Source organism: Amblyomma americanum, chromosome 2 (genome assembly GCF_052857255.1).
Source record: "Amblyomma americanum isolate KBUSLIRL-KWMA chromosome 2, ASM5285725v1, whole genome shotgun sequence".
In the NCBI taxonomy this organism is placed as follows: Eukaryota; Metazoa; Arthropoda; class Arachnida; order Ixodida; family Ixodidae; genus Amblyomma; species Amblyomma americanum.
The window spans coordinates 83336360-83360083 of record NC_135498.1 but is presented as its reverse complement, the minus strand read 5'-3'; the positions used below and the strand labels follow the sequence as shown (position 1 = coordinate 83360083).

Below are 23724 nucleotides of genomic sequence, written 5' to 3'. Positions count from 1 at the left end.
TCACGTCCAATCAATTAACCTTTAATCTCGGTAACACTATGTATGCAGTTTTTTATTGCAGAAAAAAACAACTCAATACTGAGAAACTGTACATATCACTACGCGGCGCAAAACTAGAACAAGTTGGCTCTTACAATTATTTAGGCATTCTATTTGAATCAGACTTGCACTGGAAGACACACATTAAACTCCTTTGTTCGAAGATCGCATACGCATGTTATGTTCTACTTAAAACTTGTGAATGTTTCCCGTATCCCATTGTACGCATTCTTTTACTTTTCCTTATTTTCATAGCCCTCTCTTACCGAATTCAGTCTTGGGGTGCCACTTTATTAACTTATCTCGAACCTGTAATGCATCGACAAAAGCGTGCATAAAGAGTTATTACATTTCAAGTCGCGGTCAATCACGTAGATCCCTGTATAATTCTGTCCTTATGCTGCCGTTCAATGCAGTATACGAATTAAAAACTGCACAACCTATACACAGAATCTTAGAGACCAATAATCCCCTTCCCATAGCTTTGTTTAGGCTCCCATTACGAAATGCAAGAGCTGATACTAATCATAATTTTAACCTATCTCCATCTCATAATGTGCCCGGGAAAAGGCTCATAGAATTTAACGTAGCCCTGACCTGGACTTCTTTGCCAGTACACATCAGGCAAGCCTATTACTTTAGTTAACCTCTAAAGAAATACCTTTTGGAAAACTATTGTGATGTTTAAATGAAATTCTGACTGAATATTATTGCATTGCCTATGCTGTGTGCGTCAAGAATTAATTATGCTTTTAATTTGTTACTTACTTACCTCCTCTGCTGTATTAAAATTTGTATCATATGTCATCACTGGACCTTTTACTAGCCAATGGCTATGGGTACAGCAACTGTTTTGAATTTTGGAAGAAATTCTACAAATAAACAATGAATGAATGAATGCAATTGATTATAAATTAGACGAAAAAGCAACCACATGCCACCAGTTCGACCCAAACCCACGGCTTCCAAATTTCGAGTAAGGTACTCTACCAACTGAGCTACGGCGAAATGTACAATCTTCTTTCGTCTGTGTATATGTTGCATGTAACCTCAACTTAAGAGTGTTCACCAGTGCCTCACTCGTCCATAGGGGCGGACATAGCAGGTCCTGGATTACCACGAGTGTGACATGGAACGTCACCGAAGATTCTCGTACAGCTTCTGCCCTTGCCATTGGATGACGTCGAACGTGATCAAATTTTAAGGGCGGAAGTTGTGCGATAACTCTCTTATTCTTCCTATGGCATCAAGACTTCCAGAATCAATACCCTGCTTAAGCTACTGAGCAGACGGGGGAAGGCAAATGAGGGGCTCGTTCTGATATACATATGAAGGAGACAAACAGAGTCCTACACCATGAAGCATTGGGAAATGTTATAAATTTTTTATTTGTGGTGTTGATCAGTGGGAGAATAATAGTGTAATTATTTTCTCACTTAATGATAATTGATTCTAAAGCAGAAGAAACAACGACCGCATGCCACCTGTGGTGTCGAAACACACGGCTTCGGAATTTCGCGTAGGTGCTCTGCCAACTGAGCTGCGGAAACGTCTGTACAATCTTCTACTTTCGGTGGTATCTAAGTCTGCGTGTAACCAAACTTTGAGAGTGTTCAACAGTGTCACCGCCCTACATAGCGGCGGAAGTAGTACGCCCTGTATAACTCAGTGATGGCATGTGGTGTCATTTCGTTATAGTTATTAATGTTTTGAGCCCAAAAAAGAGCATTGCGAGGGCTGGAAAAAACGGTTTAGGATCAACAGCAAAATAAGTAGTGAAGAACAGACACGTCTTAAAAAACGTAGGTACACTGCATACAGTAACTCTAATGTGGACCAATGGGAGAACACTAAGGGGGCAATGCACTCCAAAAGTGCAAGGTGAGGGACTTGGATGCATTTTTCAACTACTTCATGGAATTTAAAAAAGATCGGGACCACAGAGAGAGGTAAAGAAACGAGGACGCCAATGTAAATTTTTTAGCCGCTATTAAGACAGCCCTGACATGCTGCACTGCGTTGTGAAAAAATTTCGGAAAAGAAGGAGAGAAAGAGAATGGCTCAGAAATACTCGCAACTGGGCTTGTTTGTGCGTATTCGTGAAAGATATGAGAGCGCAAAATGGCAACACGGAGGATAAAGAAACAGGACGACCGCTCCACTTTCAACGGGACCTTTTCAGGGAAGAGCGTTTATATAGCCTCTGCCCTGTCCGTGCTCTTAATTGCAGTTGACAAACAATCACCTCTCACAGATATGCATCAAGAAACAGCATTTCACTGTGGCAAAGAACAAATCATGTGTCACTAATGAAATTATCTCCTCGCTTTTTCATATAGAAGGCTTCCACGAGCTCACGTTCCGTTTATCTGGGCTTTTCAAGAGCACTTTGCATTCCGATAGTCGAGGCTTGTAGGCTACACGTTTCTCTTTCGAGCAGGTTTGACAGTGGTCTGGAAGACGGGCACCTTTCTTGTAGAGAAGCGTACAGTCTGCAAACCTCGACAATCGGAATGCAAAGTGTTTTTGAAAAGCCCAGATAAGAGAGAACGTGAGCTCGTGGAAGCCTTCTATATGAAGAAGCGAGGGGATAATTGCATTAGTGACACATCATTTGTTCTTCGCCACCGTGAAATGCTGTTTCTTGATTCATATCTGTGTGGGGGGATTGTTTGTCAACTGCGATTAAGAGCATGGATAAGGGCAAGGGCTACATAAACTCTCTTTCTTTAATAAATCCTGTTGAAAGTGCAGCGCTCGTCCTGTTCTCTTGCTCGTCCGTGTTGCCATTTTGCGCTCTCATATCTTTCAACAAAGAGAATGGTACTGGAAACGGTAAAATAAAAGAACTAAAAAGAATAAAAATTGTGCGGTAATTCAGTTGGGTTGAGTGCACGTCAGAAAGCAGTGCAGAAGAGCTTTGAAACCACAGACATGCATTTTCGTCACACGGCTCCATAGGTATAAGTCCTTCAGCCACGGTTCTCATATTGGCCCCGTGTCACTTCCTCCTCAGGGATGGAGCGACGTCAGCTTCCACGGCTCCACTCAGATCCCGACGCCCAATATTGACGCCCTGGCCAGCACCGGGGTGGTGCTGAACAACTACTACTTGCAGCCTCTGTGCTCCCCCTCGAGGGGATCCCTTATGACAGGCCTCTACGCCATACACACAGGTCGGTGTGGCACCATTCCTCTCGAGAAGTTGGAGACGCGAGTAGGCGGGCGACCCGTTTGCGTATTCTTCCTCTGAGCATTGAACCTTGCCGCTTTGTGTGGAAACATTGCCCCCTTTATTTCACCAAAAGCAGCACTCACGCAGTTCTGGCACTCACTTTATTATGCAATGAAACTCATTTTACAGCAAAAGCTATGTACAGCACGTTCGGCGATATAACCATACAACTTTATCGTAGTCGGCGGAAGCCACGTTCTATCCCCTTCCCCGTCACTCTCCCTCTCCGCATCCCTCACTACGCCTGTCACGCTGAACAACCGCCTTGTATGGATGGACAAGCAACTGTGCACGACGCACGGTGGGGAGTGGCACAAGGCTTGGCTTCACCACGATCCCACATTCTTGCTCTACACCCCTACACGTAATTACTAAACACTCCGGCTGGCATTTCGCACCACTGACGCTCTCGCTGCGATTCGCGCCTCCACAATGGTAAACGTCCGGCGAATTCTCCTTGCAAACTAAAGTTACTTTAAAGGGGCCTTCAAAATCACCTAAAATTCTATTCGGCGTTTCTTGCGGTAGCATAGACGCCTCACCGCAGCAAGCAGTCAGCGGTGACCGTTCAGCATTGTCGAGAAAAATTCTGATTGTTCGAGGGTCATTTAAATGATTTTATCTGTGCCAAAATCGCATTGGCAAGCGGGACGGGACGTCATTAGCCAGGCAGTGACGTCATCTGACAGGAGAATGCCTATTGGCTAGAGGAAAATGACGTCACTTGCTGGAAGTGGCCAATGGTCTATGAAGTCTTTTTATAAAGTGTTTTATTAACTCTCTCAAAGTTACATAAGTAACAAAAGGGAAAGGACGCAGAACAAAAAGCTGCGTTGATGCAGCATGATAGCCACCCTACGCCCTCTGCCGGGGCGCATAGCCCCGGCAGCTGATCACAAGAGCAATTGGAGAGCGCAGCCAAAAAATATTTGCATCTAATAGTTCTATGAAATTCCTACTCTGCTACATCACTGTTACTTCTTTGTCGAGGAGAAGGGTAGGGGGTTCTTTTTGCGCAACCTCCATTCTCTGTTTTTGTGCTTCATAGCGGCGGCGGCGGCGGTGGCTGTACATACGCGGACAAGTGAACAGAATGGGCAGGTCGACATTTGAGCCTGCCTGCAGCTCTAGCAGCCCTCTCAACTAACTTGCAGCACTCGCTTTAGACCTCGCGGGCTGGTACACACAGGTCGATGTAAGAGCACCTCTTCTTTGTACCGACGCGAGCAGGTGCCGTGAAATTGTACTACCACAACACGTCCGCCCTACTTGCGCCATGTGCCCACCACAGTCCACTGAGCAATACTTGCACAGAGGGCGGCCCACCGGCCCACCGAGCAGCGCTCGTCCTGTTCCCTTACTCGTCCGTGTTGCCATTTTTGCGCTCTCATGTCTTTCACGAGCTTTAACAGCCCCACTTCTGCCCCGGCTCATCCGTCGACCATACGGCGGCCCGCCTGCAGTCCGTCGTAGAGCAGCACAAAGTCGCTCCTTACTGTGCCTTAAAAGATCGCTGGCGAGAAGCGGGTTCTAGATGTTGCTGACCCAAAGGCAAGTAGCCATGAATTTTTTTTTTTTCGGGAGGGGCCCAATTTAATTTTATGTATTGGGAATCAATTTTATGTATTATTTCGACGACGAGCAGTAAGGCTCTTTGAGTCTTGTTCCCCATGTGCAGGTTTTCCAATTTTTTGCTGCCCTCGAGAAATAAGCTTTGCTCCTATCCCAGCGATTTTTGCAGCGATAGCTGCACTACGCAAGCACTTCGAGCCTTCAACGTGGCACGCCTTGAGCGGCGTGGCCGCCCTTGAGATCCGTGGCGGCGCCGTGGCTAGTCCCGTGGCACGGAGCAGCTGCCGGCGGCGCGGCGTGCCGGCGAAACCGAGTGGGGGGAAGGGGAGTTTTTTTTTTTTTAGCCTTTAGCTTCTTTTCTTTTTTTTATTGGCCTTAATCCCGGTAAAGCGTTGCTGATCCGGGCTTCCTCTCTCTTTCATTCATATTTTTTGTATTTTTTCTGAGAGGACCAATAAAAGGGAAAAATGGGAGAGGGGGAGAAAGAGTGAATCCACGTCCACGGTCGAAGATGAAGAAGGAACGCCCAACAAAACGCAGCTGCGAAATATGCAGTCCGACTGAGCGAGTTCCACTCCGCCAGCTGTAGCTATCGCGTCACTCCAGGTTTAACCAGAGCTAAACCACAGCCATTTTTTTTCCTTGGGCGTTTACATCACTTCCCATTCTATTTATTTTACCAATTACATAAAATACAGCACCGTTCCTCATTATCATTTGTCACAGGGTTGGCATTCTTATGAAGCTAATGTTTTTCGTACTTTGTAAAGGGACACTGCATTCGAAGCTGTGTAGTGAGGCGATCTAGCATCCCTAAAACTCCTCAGCCCTAGAAAGATGAGCACGACAGTTCCTCTCACTTTCTAGCTTTTTTGACCACTGACGATGCAAAATGAGCCCTGCGCAATACCCAGAAGCAGCTCTCTTGGGCCGTATATTTTCTCAAAATGATTTTTTTTGTTTCTTTCATTTGTGCCAGCTTATTTTCTATCCTTTTTATTTGTGCCCCCCCCCCCCCCTATTCTTATATATTTGCATTTGCGCTCGCAGCTGTGTGGAAGCTCTTCCTCTACATCAGTCCTGAACGCACCTCGTCGTCAGGCTTAATCACCGTTTTACTTTACTTCTATTTAATGTGGAAAATAAGCTTGAAATTTAAGTACTATAAAAACTAACACATGCATGCTAAATTGATATTTGGAAAAGAGAAAGAATCAAAGCAAACATTTCACTAGCTAGATGCTCTCTGCCGTGTGTCAACTATTATTACCTACATCGTTACCTTTAATGTATGCTACTATTTCTTAAAAGACTGCAATTTTTGCCTTTTTACCCAGTTGCCGGAGAATACCGGGTACAAATGGTCTGAGTTTTGCGCCAGAAGTGCGAACATGTGGTAGATATTGGAGAGTTTAAGTACTGCGAGCGTCGCATGACTTTCATTTGCATGCACTTTTTCATTTTTGAGAATTGGGAAATTAGGATATTGTTATGTATATATTTGGGGTAATGGTCCATTCTTCTGATATTTAGCGCAATCTTTATTTTAAAGTGTTTCCATCATTAGCATCGAACAGTTAAGTTGCCATAGAAAACCAATGGGGAACACCGTTGACGATATCATAAACTTTAGTAGAAAAAAAAGCGCCACACTGCCATCGGGTGATCTGCAGATATATTCATTGATGTAGTGATATCTTATATGAGAAACTTGCGCTCTTAAACGGTTTCGCGCTCAAAAATGGTCTTGCCCAGAGTAGTTCGCTATCAGCGCTTGTAAACATATCAGCGCCCTTGGAAGAGACAACCGCCCGCTTCAGCCGAATACGCAGTCGTCCCAGCTTTGATTGCCATGTTTACCGGCAATAATTGGTGATACTGGCTTTTGCTATGCGTGACCTTGCTTCGACGACAGAATATAAACTGTAATACGGCTCTTTCTCCTCCTTTGTCGCAACATTTTATGTTTTTCAGCAGTTCAGCGCACCAATTTACATTAAATAGACGTTAGCATTTTGGGCAACCCAGGACATGTGAAGGAAAGCATTCTCGCTGGAGTGATTGTAGCTAAGCGTTCTATTAACTAGATGGCGTCAAGGTTTGCGTTTATATTTAATATACTTTCGACCTCCCTGGCATTCCTCGAGCGATTTTCTGACTGAAATAACCGTGATCGTATTAATTCGCAGCAGAAGATTGTAATAATTAATAATTCGATTACTAGACAGCGTCGGGGATGAACTATAACAAGGCCTTGTGCATCCATATGAAATAAAATTGTCGTTTACGGTTTTCGGAACGCTATACCAAATAGTTCACGAGGATAAGTTGCTTGCGACACGCTAAAGTAATTTTTCCCACGTTAAAGTAGTTTAGGGACCCAACATGCAATGCATCAACGTCGCGATATGATTGGTAAGAGTCAATTTTCAGCACATTGGTTGGAAGTAAGAAAAGCTAACAGACATAAGCAACAGTGTTTCAGCGTGCACTCCTCAGAAATCCTGTTCGAAACGTCACCCGCCATTACGTGCGGACCTTAATGAAAACTATACACCGCAATTGCGGTTGCAGTTCTAAACACATATCTACCGAATTTCAAAAAAAAGCACGACCCAGAGTAAGTCACACGGGAACATCAGCGTTAGCATTCCCTCGAAGGCACCAACGTTGCTTAGGGATCGCATGTTTGCTTGCTCACGTGGCACAAATGAAGCGCTGGGAAAAGTTGGAACTGGGAGGTCAACAATGAAGTGCAGGGTGAACGTAGATGACGAGCGCCAAGGAAGCATTTCTTCGTCGTGATTTTTAACCATTTTACTCCCATTCCTTAACTTCTGTCAAATGCATCAGACTTACTTTACTTTCGCTATTGTTCGGGAAAGCAATCGCGCGTAGTCAGCGTAGCAACAATAGCGCTTTCGGCACTGCGGTAAATTATTTCTAGAAATACTGAAGTTGTTTCACCCTTAATCTCAATTTGAAAAATCAAGGCTTGCAGCACACAAGTTTAGCGCCTGGACAAGTACAAGGCTTGCCGCTCCACTTCAAGCTTATGCCTGAACATCTTAAGGACCTCGGCTACGAAACGCACTTGATTGGAAAGGTAATCAATTCTTCAGTTGAAGGTGTAAGGTGGTGATGTAGCGCTAACTATTCCGAACTAATTACAGATAGCTGTATAGTCATGCGACTTTCTGAAACGATGAAAATTAACCGTTCATACAAGCCACGTAGCTTGGACAAGGTATGTTGCTAGGAGAGTTGATCGGTAATCATTTTGAGGAAAGCAGTGCTGGCAGACCACTGACCAGGACAAGAAGTTATTTTCCCTTCTTGTCCTTATCCGCCGTCCGCCAGGGCTTCTTTTCTCACACATAGCTTTCTTTCAACAAATCCAAACTCACTCCCTGTTATAACATGGTAGAGTTTTCTAAAATTTAGGCATTAATTTGCGGGAAAAAGTCTTCTTGTGTATATATCAGCGTGACTTGTACATGACACTGCATCTGACTATCGACACTTCTAGCAAATGAGTTGAGACTTTACATTGCTTTGAAATAAATCCGAGTGCGCTTCTTGTCTGAGAATTTTTTTTTCAATGCATGTGATCAACATCACTATCTTTTATCTGAAAACATACTTTGAGAAATGATTGTGTGATTAATACGCGGTGGAACCCCCGTAGTGCTTTTTCTACTCCCTGAAAGCTCAATCAACGACACTGTTCTACGGTGCTTTAGCGAAATGCCTGGAGGCTTCAGGCCACTCTACCGGCAGACTGAAAAAGCAGAACCACAATTTACCACTAGCCAGTGCCCAAAGCTGCGTACATTGTTGGGTTCAGAACTGTCGGCACTCATATCCAGTGGTATGCTTGCCGATACCTCTCAAGCAAATGCAGCAGTCTTCCCTGCGCCATGGGACAGCTGCGGATAAGGTGATAATTATCCTACTCACAGAAAAAATTAACTATAGGATGGGGCGAGGTGACAGTATTCTTGATGCATGCTCCGTCAGGGCTTGGTCAAAAGCCGCATATGGTTGAGATAATTGATATTTCAGCTGTCGACTATTGGGAAGACAACACCACTCGTGAATGCATTGTAACGTGTTTGTCGCGTTGAGAGTTGGTTCTTTAACTTTTGTTTCACCCCCATGGATTGAAATTTCGTTACATAAGTAAAAGGAACGCCGACGCCATTCTCCGATCCAATGGCGTCGTTCTCACTTGCCTTGTCCTTGGTAACCGCTATACGCTATTCTCGAGTGCTTCGACTTTATTACGAAAACACGATCTCATTTCAGTGGCACCTCGGTTACTCCAGTTTTGACTACACTCCTACTTATCGAGGCTACGACAGCTTCTGCGGCATTCACACAAGCCCTGATAATTACTATACCCATGTCCTGAAATGGGTGAGTTCGATATCGCCTCCACTCTATTTTTCTTTCTCGGTTTACTAACAAAAACGTGTAGTGAAAAGGTAAAGACAGGCAATCGAAGTTTGTAAACAGCTCCAATTAATTTTTGCCGCATTCTTTTTAAGAGCATTAAAAAATGGCAGCGGTAGTTATGCCTCTCTCTAGATCAACAATTTATGTATTGGATTTTGTTGTCATATTGAAGAACCGCGCCCCAGCTACTGAGCCCGAGTACGCGGTTTCGATCCCAGCACTGGTGGCCGCGTTTCTATGGAGGCAAAATGCAAGGCGCCCGTGTACTGTGCACTATCTGAACATGCTAAAAATCTCCAGGCGGTCAAAATTGATCCGAAGCCCTCTATTATGATGTCTCTCATAACCTACGCCACTTTCAGACGTTAAGTCCCGCATACCATACTTAAGGGGGAAGAACCTTTCTGGCTCACCGTACGAGATATTGAATATCAGGCAGCAATAATAATAATAATTGGTTTAGGGGGAAAGGGAATGGCGCAGTATCTATGTCATATATCGTTGGACACCTGAACCGCGCCGTAAGGGAAGGGATAAAGGAGGGAGCGAAAGGAGAAAGAGGTGCCGTAGTGGAGGGCTCCGGAATAATTTCGACCACCTGGGGTGGGGATCTTTAACGTGCACTGACATCGCACAGCACACGGGCGCCTTAGCGTTTTGCCTCCATAAAAACGCAGTCGCCGCGGTCGGGTTCGAACCCGGGAGCTCCGGACCAGTAGCCGAGCGCCCAAATCACTGAGCCACCGCGGCGGGTATCAGGCAGCAACGTTATGGAGGTCTTCCTGAATGTTCCCAATTATTGTTCGGGTCAAGTAGCTGCTCAGTGTTTTCTAGTTCAACTAGATGAGTTACCACGTCAGCTATTTTCATTAGTATTCGCCACGCTTACTAGCTTCGCTGTAGTTGAGGCAGTAAACAATTAGCAGCGAGCTAATCAGACTCATAGAGAGGTAGTAACGACTTCCGTTTCTAGCTTTGGCAGTAAGTAGGGAGACAATTTTTTCTCAACACCGCACTTCTTTCATCAAAAGTACATTAGTTCAGCACCCTGTCAACGCGCTACATGTTGAAGATTTTAGGGCACCGCATTTCTGCATAGTCCCGGATTCGCAGGATGGCCACGCTGGTCTCGACTTCTGGAACAACACCGAGCCGCTGACGACAGAAAACGGCACGTACTCTACAACTCTCTTCACGGAACAAGCCAAGGCCATCATAGCCAACAGGGACAGATCGAAGGTGTAGCCATTTTGTTGTTGTTGTTGCCTTCGTGACATAGCACACAAAAAAGCCATTTTCGTCGTTTCTTCTTCCGCTGCTTCTTGTTTTTCTTCCTCTTAAAACATGGCACATACCCACAAAGGGGGGGGGGGGGAGGAAGGTGGGGATTGGCCAAGGTGTCTTGACTTTCTTTGCATTCATCTTTTTTCTTTCATTTTTTTGGGAGGGGGGTAGAGGTGAGAAGAAAATTACAGCCGCTTGTCTTCACCATACAACTAGCGAACAGTGCTTGTTGGTTAGCGTAATCATAAGCACGCTGAGGATGCCACGCCTCATTCCCAATACCACTGAACTACTGCTGGTTAAACACAAATAGCCGCACTATAGCACATTAATGATTGAGAGAATTGGTGGCTATGATGACATATGCTTTGCATCAAGGTACGGGGTAGGTGTTTCGGTTCGAATTCGGTTGTCCAACCTGGCCTTAGACGGAGAGTGGAGAAATAGGCCGAGTGGCCGTGCCCCCAAGCAGACAGACGTCTTTTTGGGGCATAGTCCCCTTATGCTGGTTCATCCCTACATTTAGAGGAATGTGGGATGCGGACGGACGACAACGAAAAATACGGGAAACTGTGCTATAACACAGCTGAACTCTAAAAAAAAGAAAACAAGTAATGCCGATAACTCATCTGGATTAGAGGTCTGCAGTGGGAAGCCGGTATGTGGCATCAAGACATCAACAAAAGCGTGTTCTGCCCCTGACAGGTCGCTCGTGATGAACCGCTCAGGCAAATATTAGACGCTTCGCTTATTTGCTCAGTACATTCAGCTAATATACCAACACCACAGCGAAATCGAGGGCGGCGTTCCCATCGGACTTTATCCACATTCTTGGTAACAATTGTGGCAGCCATTTTTGTTACGCCTCTTGATGGCTAGCCGTTACTCGGCGGACAAAGCACAGGGCGTACTAATCTGCCAACAACGATCTCTCCTGTTCACTTCACCCTAACTGGTACTACGATGGCTTTTGAAGAAAGGAGTTCGCCAACGTTTTCATACTCAGAAATTTTCGTCAAGCGCATTTTTCAACAGGAACTTGGTTATGAAAGCAACCTTTTCGCACATCGTAAGAGTGCACCGTAACAATCGAAGCATATGCAGATCCCCTCAGCGGACGCTTGTAGTTTTCTGCAATTTCTTTTCAGAAACGCCCTCTGTATGTTTTCCATGGCAGTTTTAGCTTAGCGCAGGCCAAAATTCAAAAGTAAAATTTTACTACGAGTTGCAAGATTGGGCAGTTCCCATCAGTATGTTAATAAGATTATCTTGCATTATTCCACATTTGCCTCACAATTAAAGGTGATTTTCAACAAAGCTGGGCATGGAACATCAGGGTACTCGGAGAACAAAAATATTCTCATTAAGCCGGTTGCGAAACTTGTTCGAGCAATGCTGCGTTGATTTTGAGTCTTGTTGCGGAAACATTTTTGCAACTATCGTGACGGCGGCAGAGTGTGCAACCATAACCTTTTTTCGAGCGTTTCTCCCTAACTCCTTATGAGGCCTTAGTGAAGACTATGCCAACGGTTCAACAGAATGAAGTGCAGTCGAAATCATGCACGCGCAAACCTACGTGTGCCTTTATGTAACAAGCGAAAAAAGAGCGCTTGTTACCTTTACAAAACAAGCCTTTAGGTAACAAGCGCTCTTTGCGCTTGTTACCTAAAGGCGCCAACTTACGCACGGCGCAGAGGAGTGCAAGGCAACGCCAGCACATGCATGCGGTGCGTCCTGTGTGCAGCCTTTGTTCCTGTACCTGGCGCATCAGGCGACGCACGCTGGCGTCGACCCAGATCCACTGCAGGCGCCGGAAGAAAACGTGGCCAAATTTCCGTACATCGGCGACCCAGACCGCACGCTTTACGCAGGTATTTTTGCGAACATGTGCCTTGTCTGTAAGTGGCTGCAGCAGATATGGCATCGGCGCGTCATTTTCAGAAGTTTATTATTTGTATCAGCATGTACGAAAGTAGCATTTGTACTAACTAGCGATTTCACGATTCTGGTGGCAGTGGCGCCAGGAGCAGGCTAATTTTTATACCCTTGATATCAACAATGTGTTGTCTATACTTGCAATTGTGGCTCAATGAAAAACTACAGGGTTCATAACAACTGAGGCATGGCTGTCTTTAAAGCAGTGATCCGGACCCATTGCGATGGCGGTTCTTCCTTCTGCTCTTTTACTTGCCGGTAGTAATTATCCCTGTGGCTGACAGTCTTACAAACGCAACTATCAACTGCAAGGTGCGGAATGCTCTAGTCACCAACGGGTGTTTTATAATGTGTTCAGATGCTGGCACTTAATAGCGCATAATTTCTTTTTTTCAGACGCATCAGTAAATATCAAAGTGAACAAGACTGATAAATTATTCTTCGGCAAGGCTACCGAAGTTTTTCTTTTTCTGCGCGCAAAGGTGGCTGTGTTGCTGAGAAAATCGCAAATGAAAGTCCCAAAACCCTTCCACATTAAAACTGACAACGAAAAATTAGCACACTTACCACACTCAATGCACTCTATGACGCAACTGCGACGGAGCTGTCCCACCAATCAGGTGCGCCACTTCCAAGGACCGGAATCGCGGCCAGAAACCGGAACCAGCCCGCACAGCACACGGGCGCCTTAGCGTTTTTTCCTCCATAAAAATGCAGCCGCCGCGGCCGGGTTCGAACCCGACCGCGGCGGCTGCGTTTTTATGGAGGAAAAACGCTAAGGCGCCCGTGTGCTGTGCGATGTCAGTGCACGTTAGAGATCCCCAGGTGGTCGAAATTATTCCGGAGCCCTCCACTACGGCACCTCATTCTTCCTTTCTTCTTTCACTCCCTCCTTATCCCTTCCCTTACGGCGCGGTTCAGGTGTCCAACGATATATGACACATACTGCGCCATTTCCTTTCCCCCAAAACCAATTATTATTAATTATTTTTAGCCCGCCATACGAGTCGGGCGTAACGGCGGTGAGGTGCAACACGGGCCGCGCGTGACGCCGCCCGCGCCGCGCCGCACGTCACGTTTTTCACTCGCGGAAAATGCGCCATGCGGTTATAGCTCAAGCCCAGTAGAGCGCGAATGTCGTAACTGAGAGCTTGCGGTTCGGAACTAGCTGCCGACGGCGGCCACACACTACATAAGTGCACAGAATACGAGGCTAAAGATTCAACGTTCTTTTTGCATCCATACTTCCGTCTGTTCTGAGCACCTTAAAATTAAAATTGGTTTTTTAGGGACAGGAAATGGCACCATCTCTCTCACATATCGGTGGACACCTGAACTGCGCCGTAAGGGAAGGAATAAAGGCGGGAATGAAAGAAGAAAGCAAGAAAGAGGTGCCGTAGTGGAGGGCTCTGGAATAATTGGGACCACCCGGGGATCTTTAACGCGCACTGACATCGCACAGCACACGGGCGCCTTAGCGTTTCGCCTCCATCGAAACGCAAAAGCGTGAGAAAAAGAAAATTCTTTTTTTGAGGAAAGGAAACGACGCAATGACTATCTCACATATCTCGGTGGACACCATGAACCGGCCCTAAGGGAAGGGATAAAGGAGAGAGTAGAAAAAAAAGAAGAAAGAGGTGAAAATCGGATTTTGAGGAAAGCTAATGCCGCATTATCTGTCTCACATTTTGGCTGACACCTGAACCGCGCTGAAGGGAAGGGCTAAAGGAGAGACTAAGAACGGAAGAGGTTGCGTAGTGGAAGGCTCCAGAATAATTTCAACCACCTGGAAATCTTTAACGTGCATTGACATCTCACAGCACACGGGCGCTTTAGCGTTGGATGAATAGATGGAAACAACGTTTTTTATATAGAGGAAAAAAAATCTCCCAGGGTGGTCCACTAGTCGTCCAAGAGCCCACGAGCTTGTGCTTCACATAAAATCCGATCCACCAGCCATTTCTAGCCGGCGGGCTTAGGGTCCGTAAAGCAGCCTCCCAGGAAGAACGAAAAAGGCACCGGACCCTGCGCAAGGGGCCCCATCGGTCATTTATATATTTATTTATTTATTTACTTGTTTATTTTGCAATGAAGACGACGACGACAGCGCGCCAACACCAAATACGAAGAAGAGGTTTGGCCAGCCTCGGAGGTATGTGCCATCGTATTTGAGGCAACAACAACGACCGGCTGCCGCGAGCGTTGGAGAGCTCGAGCTCGCTCATGAAGACTGTACTGGGGCCGAAGATGCGGGGTCAGTTTTTGCCACGGTTAAGCCGCCAGTCCTTTTAGCATTACAATAAACCACTCTTCACATGGTGATAATAATATCAATATAATTGATTTTGGGGGAAAGAAAATGCCGCAGTATCTGTCTCATATATCGTTGGACACCTGAACCGCGCCGTAAGGGAAGGGATAAAGGATTGAGTGAATGAAGAAAGGAAGAAAGAGGTGGCGTAAAGGCTCCGGAATAATTTACACCACCTAGGGATCTTTAATGTGCACTGACATCGCGAAGTACACGTTTTTCCTCCGTAAAAACACAGCCGCTGCGGTCGAGTTCGAACCCGGGAACTCCGGATCAGTAGTCGGGTGCCCTAACCATAATAATAATAATTGATTTTTTGGGGAAAGGAAATGGCGCAGTATCCGTCTCATATATCGTTGGACACCTGAACTGAGCCGTAAGGAAAGGGATAAAGGAGGGAGTGAAAGAAGAAAGGAAGTAATAGGCGCCGTAGTGGAGGGCTCCGGAATAATTCCGACCACCTGGGGATCTTTAACGTGCACTGATATCGCACAGCACACGGGCGCCTTAGCGTTTTCCCACCATAAAAACGCAGCCGCCGCGGTCGGGTTCGAACCCGGGAACTCCGGATCAGTAGTCGAGCGCCCTACTGATCCGGAGTGCGCTAACCACTGAACCATTGCGGCGGGTTTCACATGGTGAATAATTGGTTTTGGGGGAAAGGAAAAGGCGCAGTATCTGTCTCATATATCGTTGGGCACCTGAACCGCACCGTAAGGGAAGGGATAAAGGAGGGAGTGAAAGCCGAAAGGAAGAGGTGCCGCAGTGGAGGGCTCCGGATAAATATCGACCACCTGGGGATCTTTAACGTGTACTGACATCGCACAGCACACGGGCGCCTTAGCGTTTCGCCTCCATCGAAACGCAGCCGCCGCGGTCCGGTTCGAACCCAGGAACTCCGGATCAGTAGCAGAACGCGCTAACCACTGAGCCACCGCGGCGAGTCTTTTACATGGTGGAGATTCGGTTTTCCATCCCCGTATCGCACTGGACCTCCGCAACCCCACGCTACCAGCCCCCGCCATGCCCACTCAGGCCGAAGCAAACCACCAAGCCGTGCAGGTGGGCTCCCCCGCCATCTGCTCCGGTGCCGTCCGGCAGCGAGACCCTGTCGTTTCCAACGGGCTGTGCAACCAGGGTGTTGTAGTCTGGCTGGTCTCGTAGGAGCGGGTGAGCCGCCATAACAACTGGGACATCACCTGCGTCGAAGACGTGGTCGATCTCTGCAAACGTGTCGACCCGTCTATGCCTGAGGCCGACAAGATCAAGCATGTTATGAAGGGAATTGATGGCGACGCTTTACACATGCTGGTGGCGAAAAGTCCAACTGTCGCCTCCGTGTGCAACCTCTGCCAAGTCTTTGACGAGTTGCGCAAGCAAAGCCTTGGCATTCGTCGCTCACCCGTCGTGCCTGTCGAGTTATTTCCGGCCTTGCCGTCAGCAGTGACCTGTTGGCTGAAATCAAAGACTTCGTTCCTGATGAGTGGCACGGCAGCTTTCGCTCCTCTCGGGCACACACTCTTCGCCCCCGGTCCTGACTCCTGAGTTGCGGCACACCATCGCCCAGGAGGTTGCCGATGCACTTCCAGTTCGTCGGCAGCCGGTTCCCGCAGTTCCTCAAGTAAACCTTCTCGCGATGCAGCCCGCTCCCGTTGCTTCACCTTTGGGCTACGGTGCAACCATTGCGATGCCTCCTGCCCCTATGCCTGGGCCGCTCACATATGCCGAAGTCGTCGCACGTCCATCGCAGCCGCAGGCTTTGGCCTACGTCCCCGCACCAGCGCCTCCACCTGTTGCTCCCCGATTCCATGAAAGAAGCTTCGCCGGGGCAAAAGACGTATTATATGTTGACGCAACAACATACAGACACCGATATGGCTCGGTAGCCAGCGTGGTGGATCACCAGCTCAGGGAAATCAACTGCGCTTCGATAAAAACCAACAACATACTCGAGGGTGAGGAAGCAGCAATTGCACTCGCCATCACCCAGCAGAGTGACGAGCCCCATGCACACATCATTACAGACTCGCAAGAGGCGTGCAGAAGATACAGCAGTGGACGCATATCCACTGCAGCCATTCACATACACAAGGCGAGGACAATCACTTTTACGAGATGCTTCATCACGTGGACACCAGGCCATGAGGCTGTCAAAGGGAACCAATGTGCGGACGCCAATGACCGAGCATACGCCAACCGGGAGGCGCGCACCGAAGGGGAACTGGACGCAGTCACTAGACGGTATGGAGCCATCTTAGAACACCAACGAGCCCTCCGGAGGACCTACCCGCCTCCCCACAAAGACCTTAGTAAACAGCAGTCGGTTGCCTGGAGACAACTACAGACTAGTACATACCCCAATCTGAGTTTACTCAGCAAAATCTATCCATCCACTTATGAAAACAAATGCCCGCTATGCGGTGAACACGCAACGCTTTACCACGTTACATGGGCCTGTTAGAAAATGCAGGCAGCGCCGATAAACAACACACCTACACTGGAGCAGTGGGAGGCTGCGCTGTCCAGCTCGAAGCCTGAAGAGCAGCTCAAGCTGATCGACAGGGCTCGCAAGACTGCAAAGGCCGCTGGGGCCCTGGACTGAGGGCTCCACCTACGCTGCGAGAAATAACCCTTATACAATAAAGTTTTTCATTCATTCATTCATTCCCCGATTCCGCTCAGCGCCGGCTGCTCACAACCCTTGGCGCACGGCTTATAACAGGCCGATTTGATACGCTTGCTGTCTACCGGGCCATGTCGCGCACCTCTGTCGCCGTACTGTGCCACCTCTACCGGACTACGCCCCGTCGTACCGCACCTTTCGCCCGCCTTCATCACCATCACCCCCAGCGCTCTGTTCTAATGGCGCGTTCACACTTGGACATTCTGCGGCGAGAGAAAGCGGGATCCGCGGCCGCCAAAATGGTGTCTCTTTCACACTTCCCGGCCACCACATCGCCGCTCATCGTCGGTGTGTCGTCTGCTCACGGCGTACACAGATGTGGCAAGAGGTTAATCGATGCTGTCTACATACCAAAACTTTATGCACGCTTGCGTACGCTAAATGCAGCTATTTTGTCGGACGTTACATTTCTAACATTCTCCCTTTTTAAACGCCTAGTGGCGCCATCTGGTGGTTAGGACAGGAACCATTGTTGTCAACAACTCGACGCCCCTCTTAAGCCTAAAAGGGGAAGAATCGTCACCCGAAATAACAATTAAAGCAAATTTATCCCTCAAACGTTTTCTTATGGGCGAGATAAGACAAAGCGAAAGACCGCTGGCTCTTATATGGTCTGTGAACGTGCTGAAAAATTCAGCAATAGCGACGAATCCAGTCCGAAGCGAGGCGTCCTGCATCGAAGGGCACCGCCATGTTTGTCGCCTCGGGTACTCGCCTTCCTATTGGCTGACGAGATTCGGCGGATTTTTTTCCGGCGACAGAATTTGGTCCTGGACCGATCGGCCTTTCCGCTGGGTATTTCGGCGGAATCTCTGCCGCGGAAGCGGGTTCCGCTCGCTCTCGACGCCGAATGTCCAAGTGTGAACGCGCCATAACCCTGCTCTCGGCCGCCAGCCACTCGCTCGTACCGCTCACCTTCCCCTCGCCGTCGCTCCTTGTCACCCATGCAGCGTTGCAGCGTCCCCGCGGAACCGGAAAACTAAGAGCCGCTGTTCCTGGGGCACGAACTGCGCAAACTTCGACCATCTCAAGTCCTCGCCTTTCCCCACCGAACTTTTTAATTGTGTTAGTTGACGGCGTTCGAGCACTTGCGCTTATGGACACTGGTGCTACCGTTTCTGTTATAGCCGAGATCGTCTGTCGTTCGCAGCATAATGTCACCACCACAACTTCGGGACTATCTCTTTGCACCGCTAGCGCCGAGACCATTTATCCTTCCGCTGCTTGCTCAGCACGTGTCATCAGCGCGGACGTTTTGTATGTCGTCGAATTCTTAGCACTCAGCTCTTGCTCCCATGACCTCATACTTGGCTGGGATTTTGTAGCAATAGCTACATTACGGTAGCATTTCGAGCCTTCAGCGTGCGGCGCAGCCTCAGGGTGGCGCGCCGCCACGCTGTCACGTGGTTGGTTACGTGTGCGGAGCAGCTTCCGGCGGCGCGGCGTCGTGGCTGCTCTCGTAATTCGTCACGTGGTTGGTCACGTGACCAAGTTCCACTCACTCAGCTGTAACTATCGCGTCACTCCAGGTTTAACCAGAGCTAAACCCCCGCCATTTTTATTTTCTATCCCGCCATCATGCCGTCATAGACTGTGCCCGCGCTCATGTCGCATTATCCGTGCACCCTGATTCGCTCGCCGACAACCCGTTGTCTCGCTCTGGTACCAAACTTGTCGTTGCCGCGAACACAGACGTTCCCCCCGCCAGTGCCATGCTCGTTCCCGTGTCCGCCACCGCTGAGTCCAGCGAGGGTGTACTCTTCGCGCCTTCGCTCATCCTCGCTTCTCGCCGACACCTGCCTCTTCCATTTGCCGTCCTCGACATACGCCACGGTGCCATCGAACTCGTCGTCTTGAATCCCCCACCTTTTCAGTTGACCTTGCAGCGTGGAGAATGTCTTGAAAACATTGAACACCTTGACCTGCTCATGCCCTTCGACGATGACGCTCTTTGCGATGGTACCTCCATCGCCGCCCTCACACCGCCTAGCGCAGTTTCCGATGCTCTCTCCCAAAAAATATTTCACCGTTCAGTGGCCAGCGACCTCGACCCCGCTCACCACGAGAAGATCCTTGCCCTGCTTCACAAGTTCCGCTCTTCCTTTGACCACCACACATCTTCCATAGGCCGCACGACCACCGTCGTTCACCGCGTTGATACAGGATCACATGCCCCTCTCCACTAGCGACCTCGACCCCTCTCACCACGAGAAGCTCCTTGCCCTGCTTCCCAAGTTCCGCTCTTCCTTTGACCACCACACAACTTCCTTGGGCCGCGCGACCACCGTCGTTTACCGCATTTATACAGGATCTCATGCCCCTCTCCACTAGCGACCTCGACCCCTCTCACCACGAGAAGCTCCTTGCCCTGCTTCCCAAGTTCCGCTCTTCCTTTGACCACCACACAACTTCCTTGGGCCGCGCGACCACCGTCGTTTACCGCATTGATACAGGATCTCATGCCCCTCTCCACCAGCGCCCCTACCGTGTGTCGCCTCCAGAGCGGCGCGTCATCGCTGAACATGCTGACGACATGCTGCACCGCGGCGTTATTCAGTCCTCTTCTAGTCCGTTGTCTTCGCCCGTCGTGCTCATTAAAAAGAAGGATGGTTCGATTCGGTTCTGTGTTGATTATCGTCGCCTAAACAAAATTACACGCAAAGACGGCTATCCACTACTCCGTATTGATGACGCCCTAGACTGTTTGCAAGGAGCCGAGTTCTTCTCCTCCCTCGATCTCCGTTCCGGCTATTGGCAAGTCCTCATGGCTGAATCTGACCGCCCGAAAACAGCCTTTTTCACACCTGACGGCCTCTATGAATTCAATGTGATGCCATTCGGCCTATTTAACTTCCCGCAACGTTTGAGCTCATGATGGGGACAGCATCTTGCGTGGAGTCAAAAGGCACATTTGCCTATGCTATTGAGAAGATGTCGTTTTTTCGCCGGTTTGTCCGACACATCCCGAGCGCTTGCACAAGATACTGCGCTGTCTCACCGATGTTCGTCTCCAACTCAGCCTCAGGAAATGTCGATTTGCTGCCCGCAAACTGACCATACTCGACCATGTCGTCTCCAAAGATGGCGTCCTGTCTGATCCGGAGAAGCTCCATGCTGTCACAAACTTTCCCAAACCGACTTCTGTTAAGGAGCTCCGAAGCTTCGTGTGCCTGTGCTCATATTTTCGCCGCTTTCTGCGCAACTTCGCCTCTATCATCGCACCCCTTACGAAGCTCCTGAATGGGCCCGCCGACCTGCCTGCTTCAAACTCAGCGTGCGACGCTGGTTTCACTACCCTCCGTCGTCTTCTGATTTCACCACCTATCCTGCGCCATTATGACCCCAGTGCGCCAACCGAGTCGCACACCGACGCCAGCGGCGTAGGCCTCGGAGCCTTCCTCGCAAACCGTAAGGCGGGCTTTTCCGAATACGTTATTGCTTACGCCAGTCGTACGCTCACAAAAACAGAATCTATTTACACTGTTACGGAAAAGGAGTGCCTCGCCATAGTGCGGGCACAAACAAAATTTCGTCCTTACCTTTATGGCCGCCCCAACGACGTTGTTACTGGTTGGCTACCCTCAAAACCCTTCTGGACGCCTCGGCCGCTGGCCCATTCGTCTTCAGGAATACGACATTAACGTCGTATATCGGTCGGGCCACAAACATTCCGACGATGACCCCTTGTTGCGCTCACCTCTGCCATCTCCTACGCCCTCTTTGTCCTTGTCCGCATCGACGCTTGCCGCGCTCACTGCCACGGACCTCCCCATGGAACAGCGTCGAGATCCATGGATTTCTTCGCTCCTAGATGTCCTCACTGGCAGACTACGGCTTCGTTACCTGGGGCCCTTCGTCGTCAAGTTTCTCATTTCACGATTCGAGACTCAGCACTATATCCTATATCGCCGCAACTATCACCCGGATGGCGGCAAATGGCTCTTGGTTATTCGTCGCCAGCTTCGCTCTGAAGTTTGTGCACATCACCATACCGACCCACAAAGCGCTCATGCAGGATTACTTAAAACCTACGAACGCCGACGCCAGCGATACTACTGGCGTGAAGTGTACAATTTTGTTCGCCGTTATATACGCTCCTGCATTGCCTGTCAGCGGCGCAAGTCCGCTCCTCGCCCCTCCCCCGGCCCGTTACAGCCATTGCCTTGCCCAGCTCGCCCCTTCGATTGCTTGGGCATCGATCTCTATGCTCCCCTGTCGTTCACGCCTGGCGGGAATCGTTTGATTATAGTTGCCGTGGACCACCTCACTAGGTATGCGGGGACGGCAGCCCTGCCCTCTGCTAGTGCTCGCGACGTCGCATCCTTCCTCCTCCATCCTTTCATCCTGCGTCACGGCGCCCCTCGGGAACTCCTCAGCGACCGCGGCCGTGTTTTCTTATCTGACGTCGTTCACGATCTACTGGACGCGTGTCACATCGTTGATCGCAAGACCGCTGCCTACCATCCCCAAACCAACGACCTCACTGAATGATTCAACCGGTCTCTTCGAGACATGCTCGCCATGTACATTCCCTCCGACGCCACCAATTGGGATCAAGTATTTCCATTCGTCACTTATGCTTACAATACTTCCTCTCAAGCCACAACCGATTTTGTTCGTTCTTTCTTTTATATGGCCGTGAACTTTCTTGTCTCCTGGACACCATCCTTCCGTACCACCCCGACAGCTCGGAATGCACTTTTCTCTCAGACGTTGCCCGTCATGCCGAGCTGTGCCGCCAGCTGGCTCGCTCGTTGACGAGTACCACTCAAGGCCTCTGCACATATGCGACTGACCACGGCCAGTCCGCCCATGACTTTCCCACTGGCTCACTCGTCTGGTTGTCTGTGCTGGCTGCCTCCAAGTTTGCGGTTAAGTACGTCGGCCCTTACCGTGTCTTGGAGCGCACGTCACCTATGAACTACACCGTCGAGCCAGTGACCCCTCTTCGGATCACCGCTGTCGGGGCCGCGAAATTGTTCATGTCAGCCGGCTAAAGCCTCACTACGACCCGCTTGTCATCTCTTCGCCTTGGGTCGCCAGGATGGCTCCCTCTTGTCGCCAGGGCAGTTGCAATGAAGAAGACAACAATGCGCCAACACCAACGACGATGAAGAGTTTTGGACGGCCTTGGCGACCGGCTGTCGCGCGTGTTGGAGAGCTCGAGCTCGATCTGGAAGCCCGAACTGGTGCCACCGCTGCTGGGTCAGATTGTGCCACGGTTATGCCGCTAGCCCTTTCAGCGTTCAATAAACCGCTCTACAATTTATTTATTTATTTATTTATTCATTCATTCATTCATTCATTTATTTTTATAACCTCAGGGCCACAATGGAATTATAGAGGGGCATTTTAGATTATATACAAATTATCAAATCACCACATTCTACAAACTCAGCAGCATAACATTGCCACCACCCTAGTGTACCTTGTCGCCCTTATCCAGCGCCACATGGCGACAATTACACACGGGCTCCTTTATTTCACCCTATGCCGTCTCTCATGCTTTCGCCCCACCTTTACTCCTCATCGTAACACCTGTGGCGTGCCCAAACCTACACTTTTCCACTACCGTTGGGAATGTCCTTCCCCACAGGCAGTACCCCCCCCATTCCCAATCCTTAGCGTTACGCCTCGATCGAAACGCAGCCGCCGCGGTCGGGCTCGAACCCGGGTACTCCGGATCAGTAGCCGAGGTGCATTCTTCGCATCCTTAGCTGCATTTGTCGCATTACTTTCTTAGTTTTATGCCAACTGCCCACTGACGGTGAAATAGTTCTCCCAAAAAAGTGCAGTATACACACGTCATAGCCACGGTTGTACGAATTAACGGGCGCATGCATGCGTGTACTTCGATTTTACGCAATTTTCCGGTTTAAAAAAGCTTCGTTTTCGGTAAAAATGATAACAATCACATTGCCATGGCCGTAGGCGCGGGGAACGAAAAGGATGAAGTGCATGCTGTGCGTGTGCGTGAAAGAATAGAGGCTAGAATCTTCTAGCCTCTATTCCTTCTAAATTCCTTCTAAATTAGCAGCCATCCCGGGGCTGCAACACACATTCTACGCAGATGATATGACTTTATGGACCACAACTGGCAGCAATGGTCAGATAGAGGATACCCTGCAACAAGCTGCAGACATAATACAAGACCTGGCGGGTAAAGCAGGGCTAACCTGCTCGCCCTCCAAGTCCGAATTATTTCTA

At 49.0% G+C, this 23724-nt stretch overlaps 1 protein-coding gene across 6 annotated transcripts in view; it reads left to right on the top strand.

Moving 5' to 3' along the window:
* LOC144121533 (arylsulfatase B-like) overlaps positions 1–23724 on the top strand; it is a 58519-nt gene that overhangs the window by 21588 nt on the left and 13207 nt on the right. For 5 of the 6 annotated variants that reach the window (XM_077654792.1, XM_077654793.1, XM_077654791.1 and 2 more), the window contains 5 exons: positions 3056–3215; positions 7840–7952; positions 9155–9265; positions 10418–10543; positions 12333–12459. In XM_077654792.1, coding sequence (XP_077510918.1) covers positions 3056–3215; positions 7840–7952; positions 9155–9265; positions 10418–10543; positions 12333–12459 — 637 coding nt within the window. The remainder of the gene's footprint in view (positions 1–3055; positions 3216–7839; positions 7953–9154; positions 9266–10417; positions 10544–12332; positions 12460–23724) is intronic. The other variant, XM_077654794.1, reaches the window with a different exon arrangement.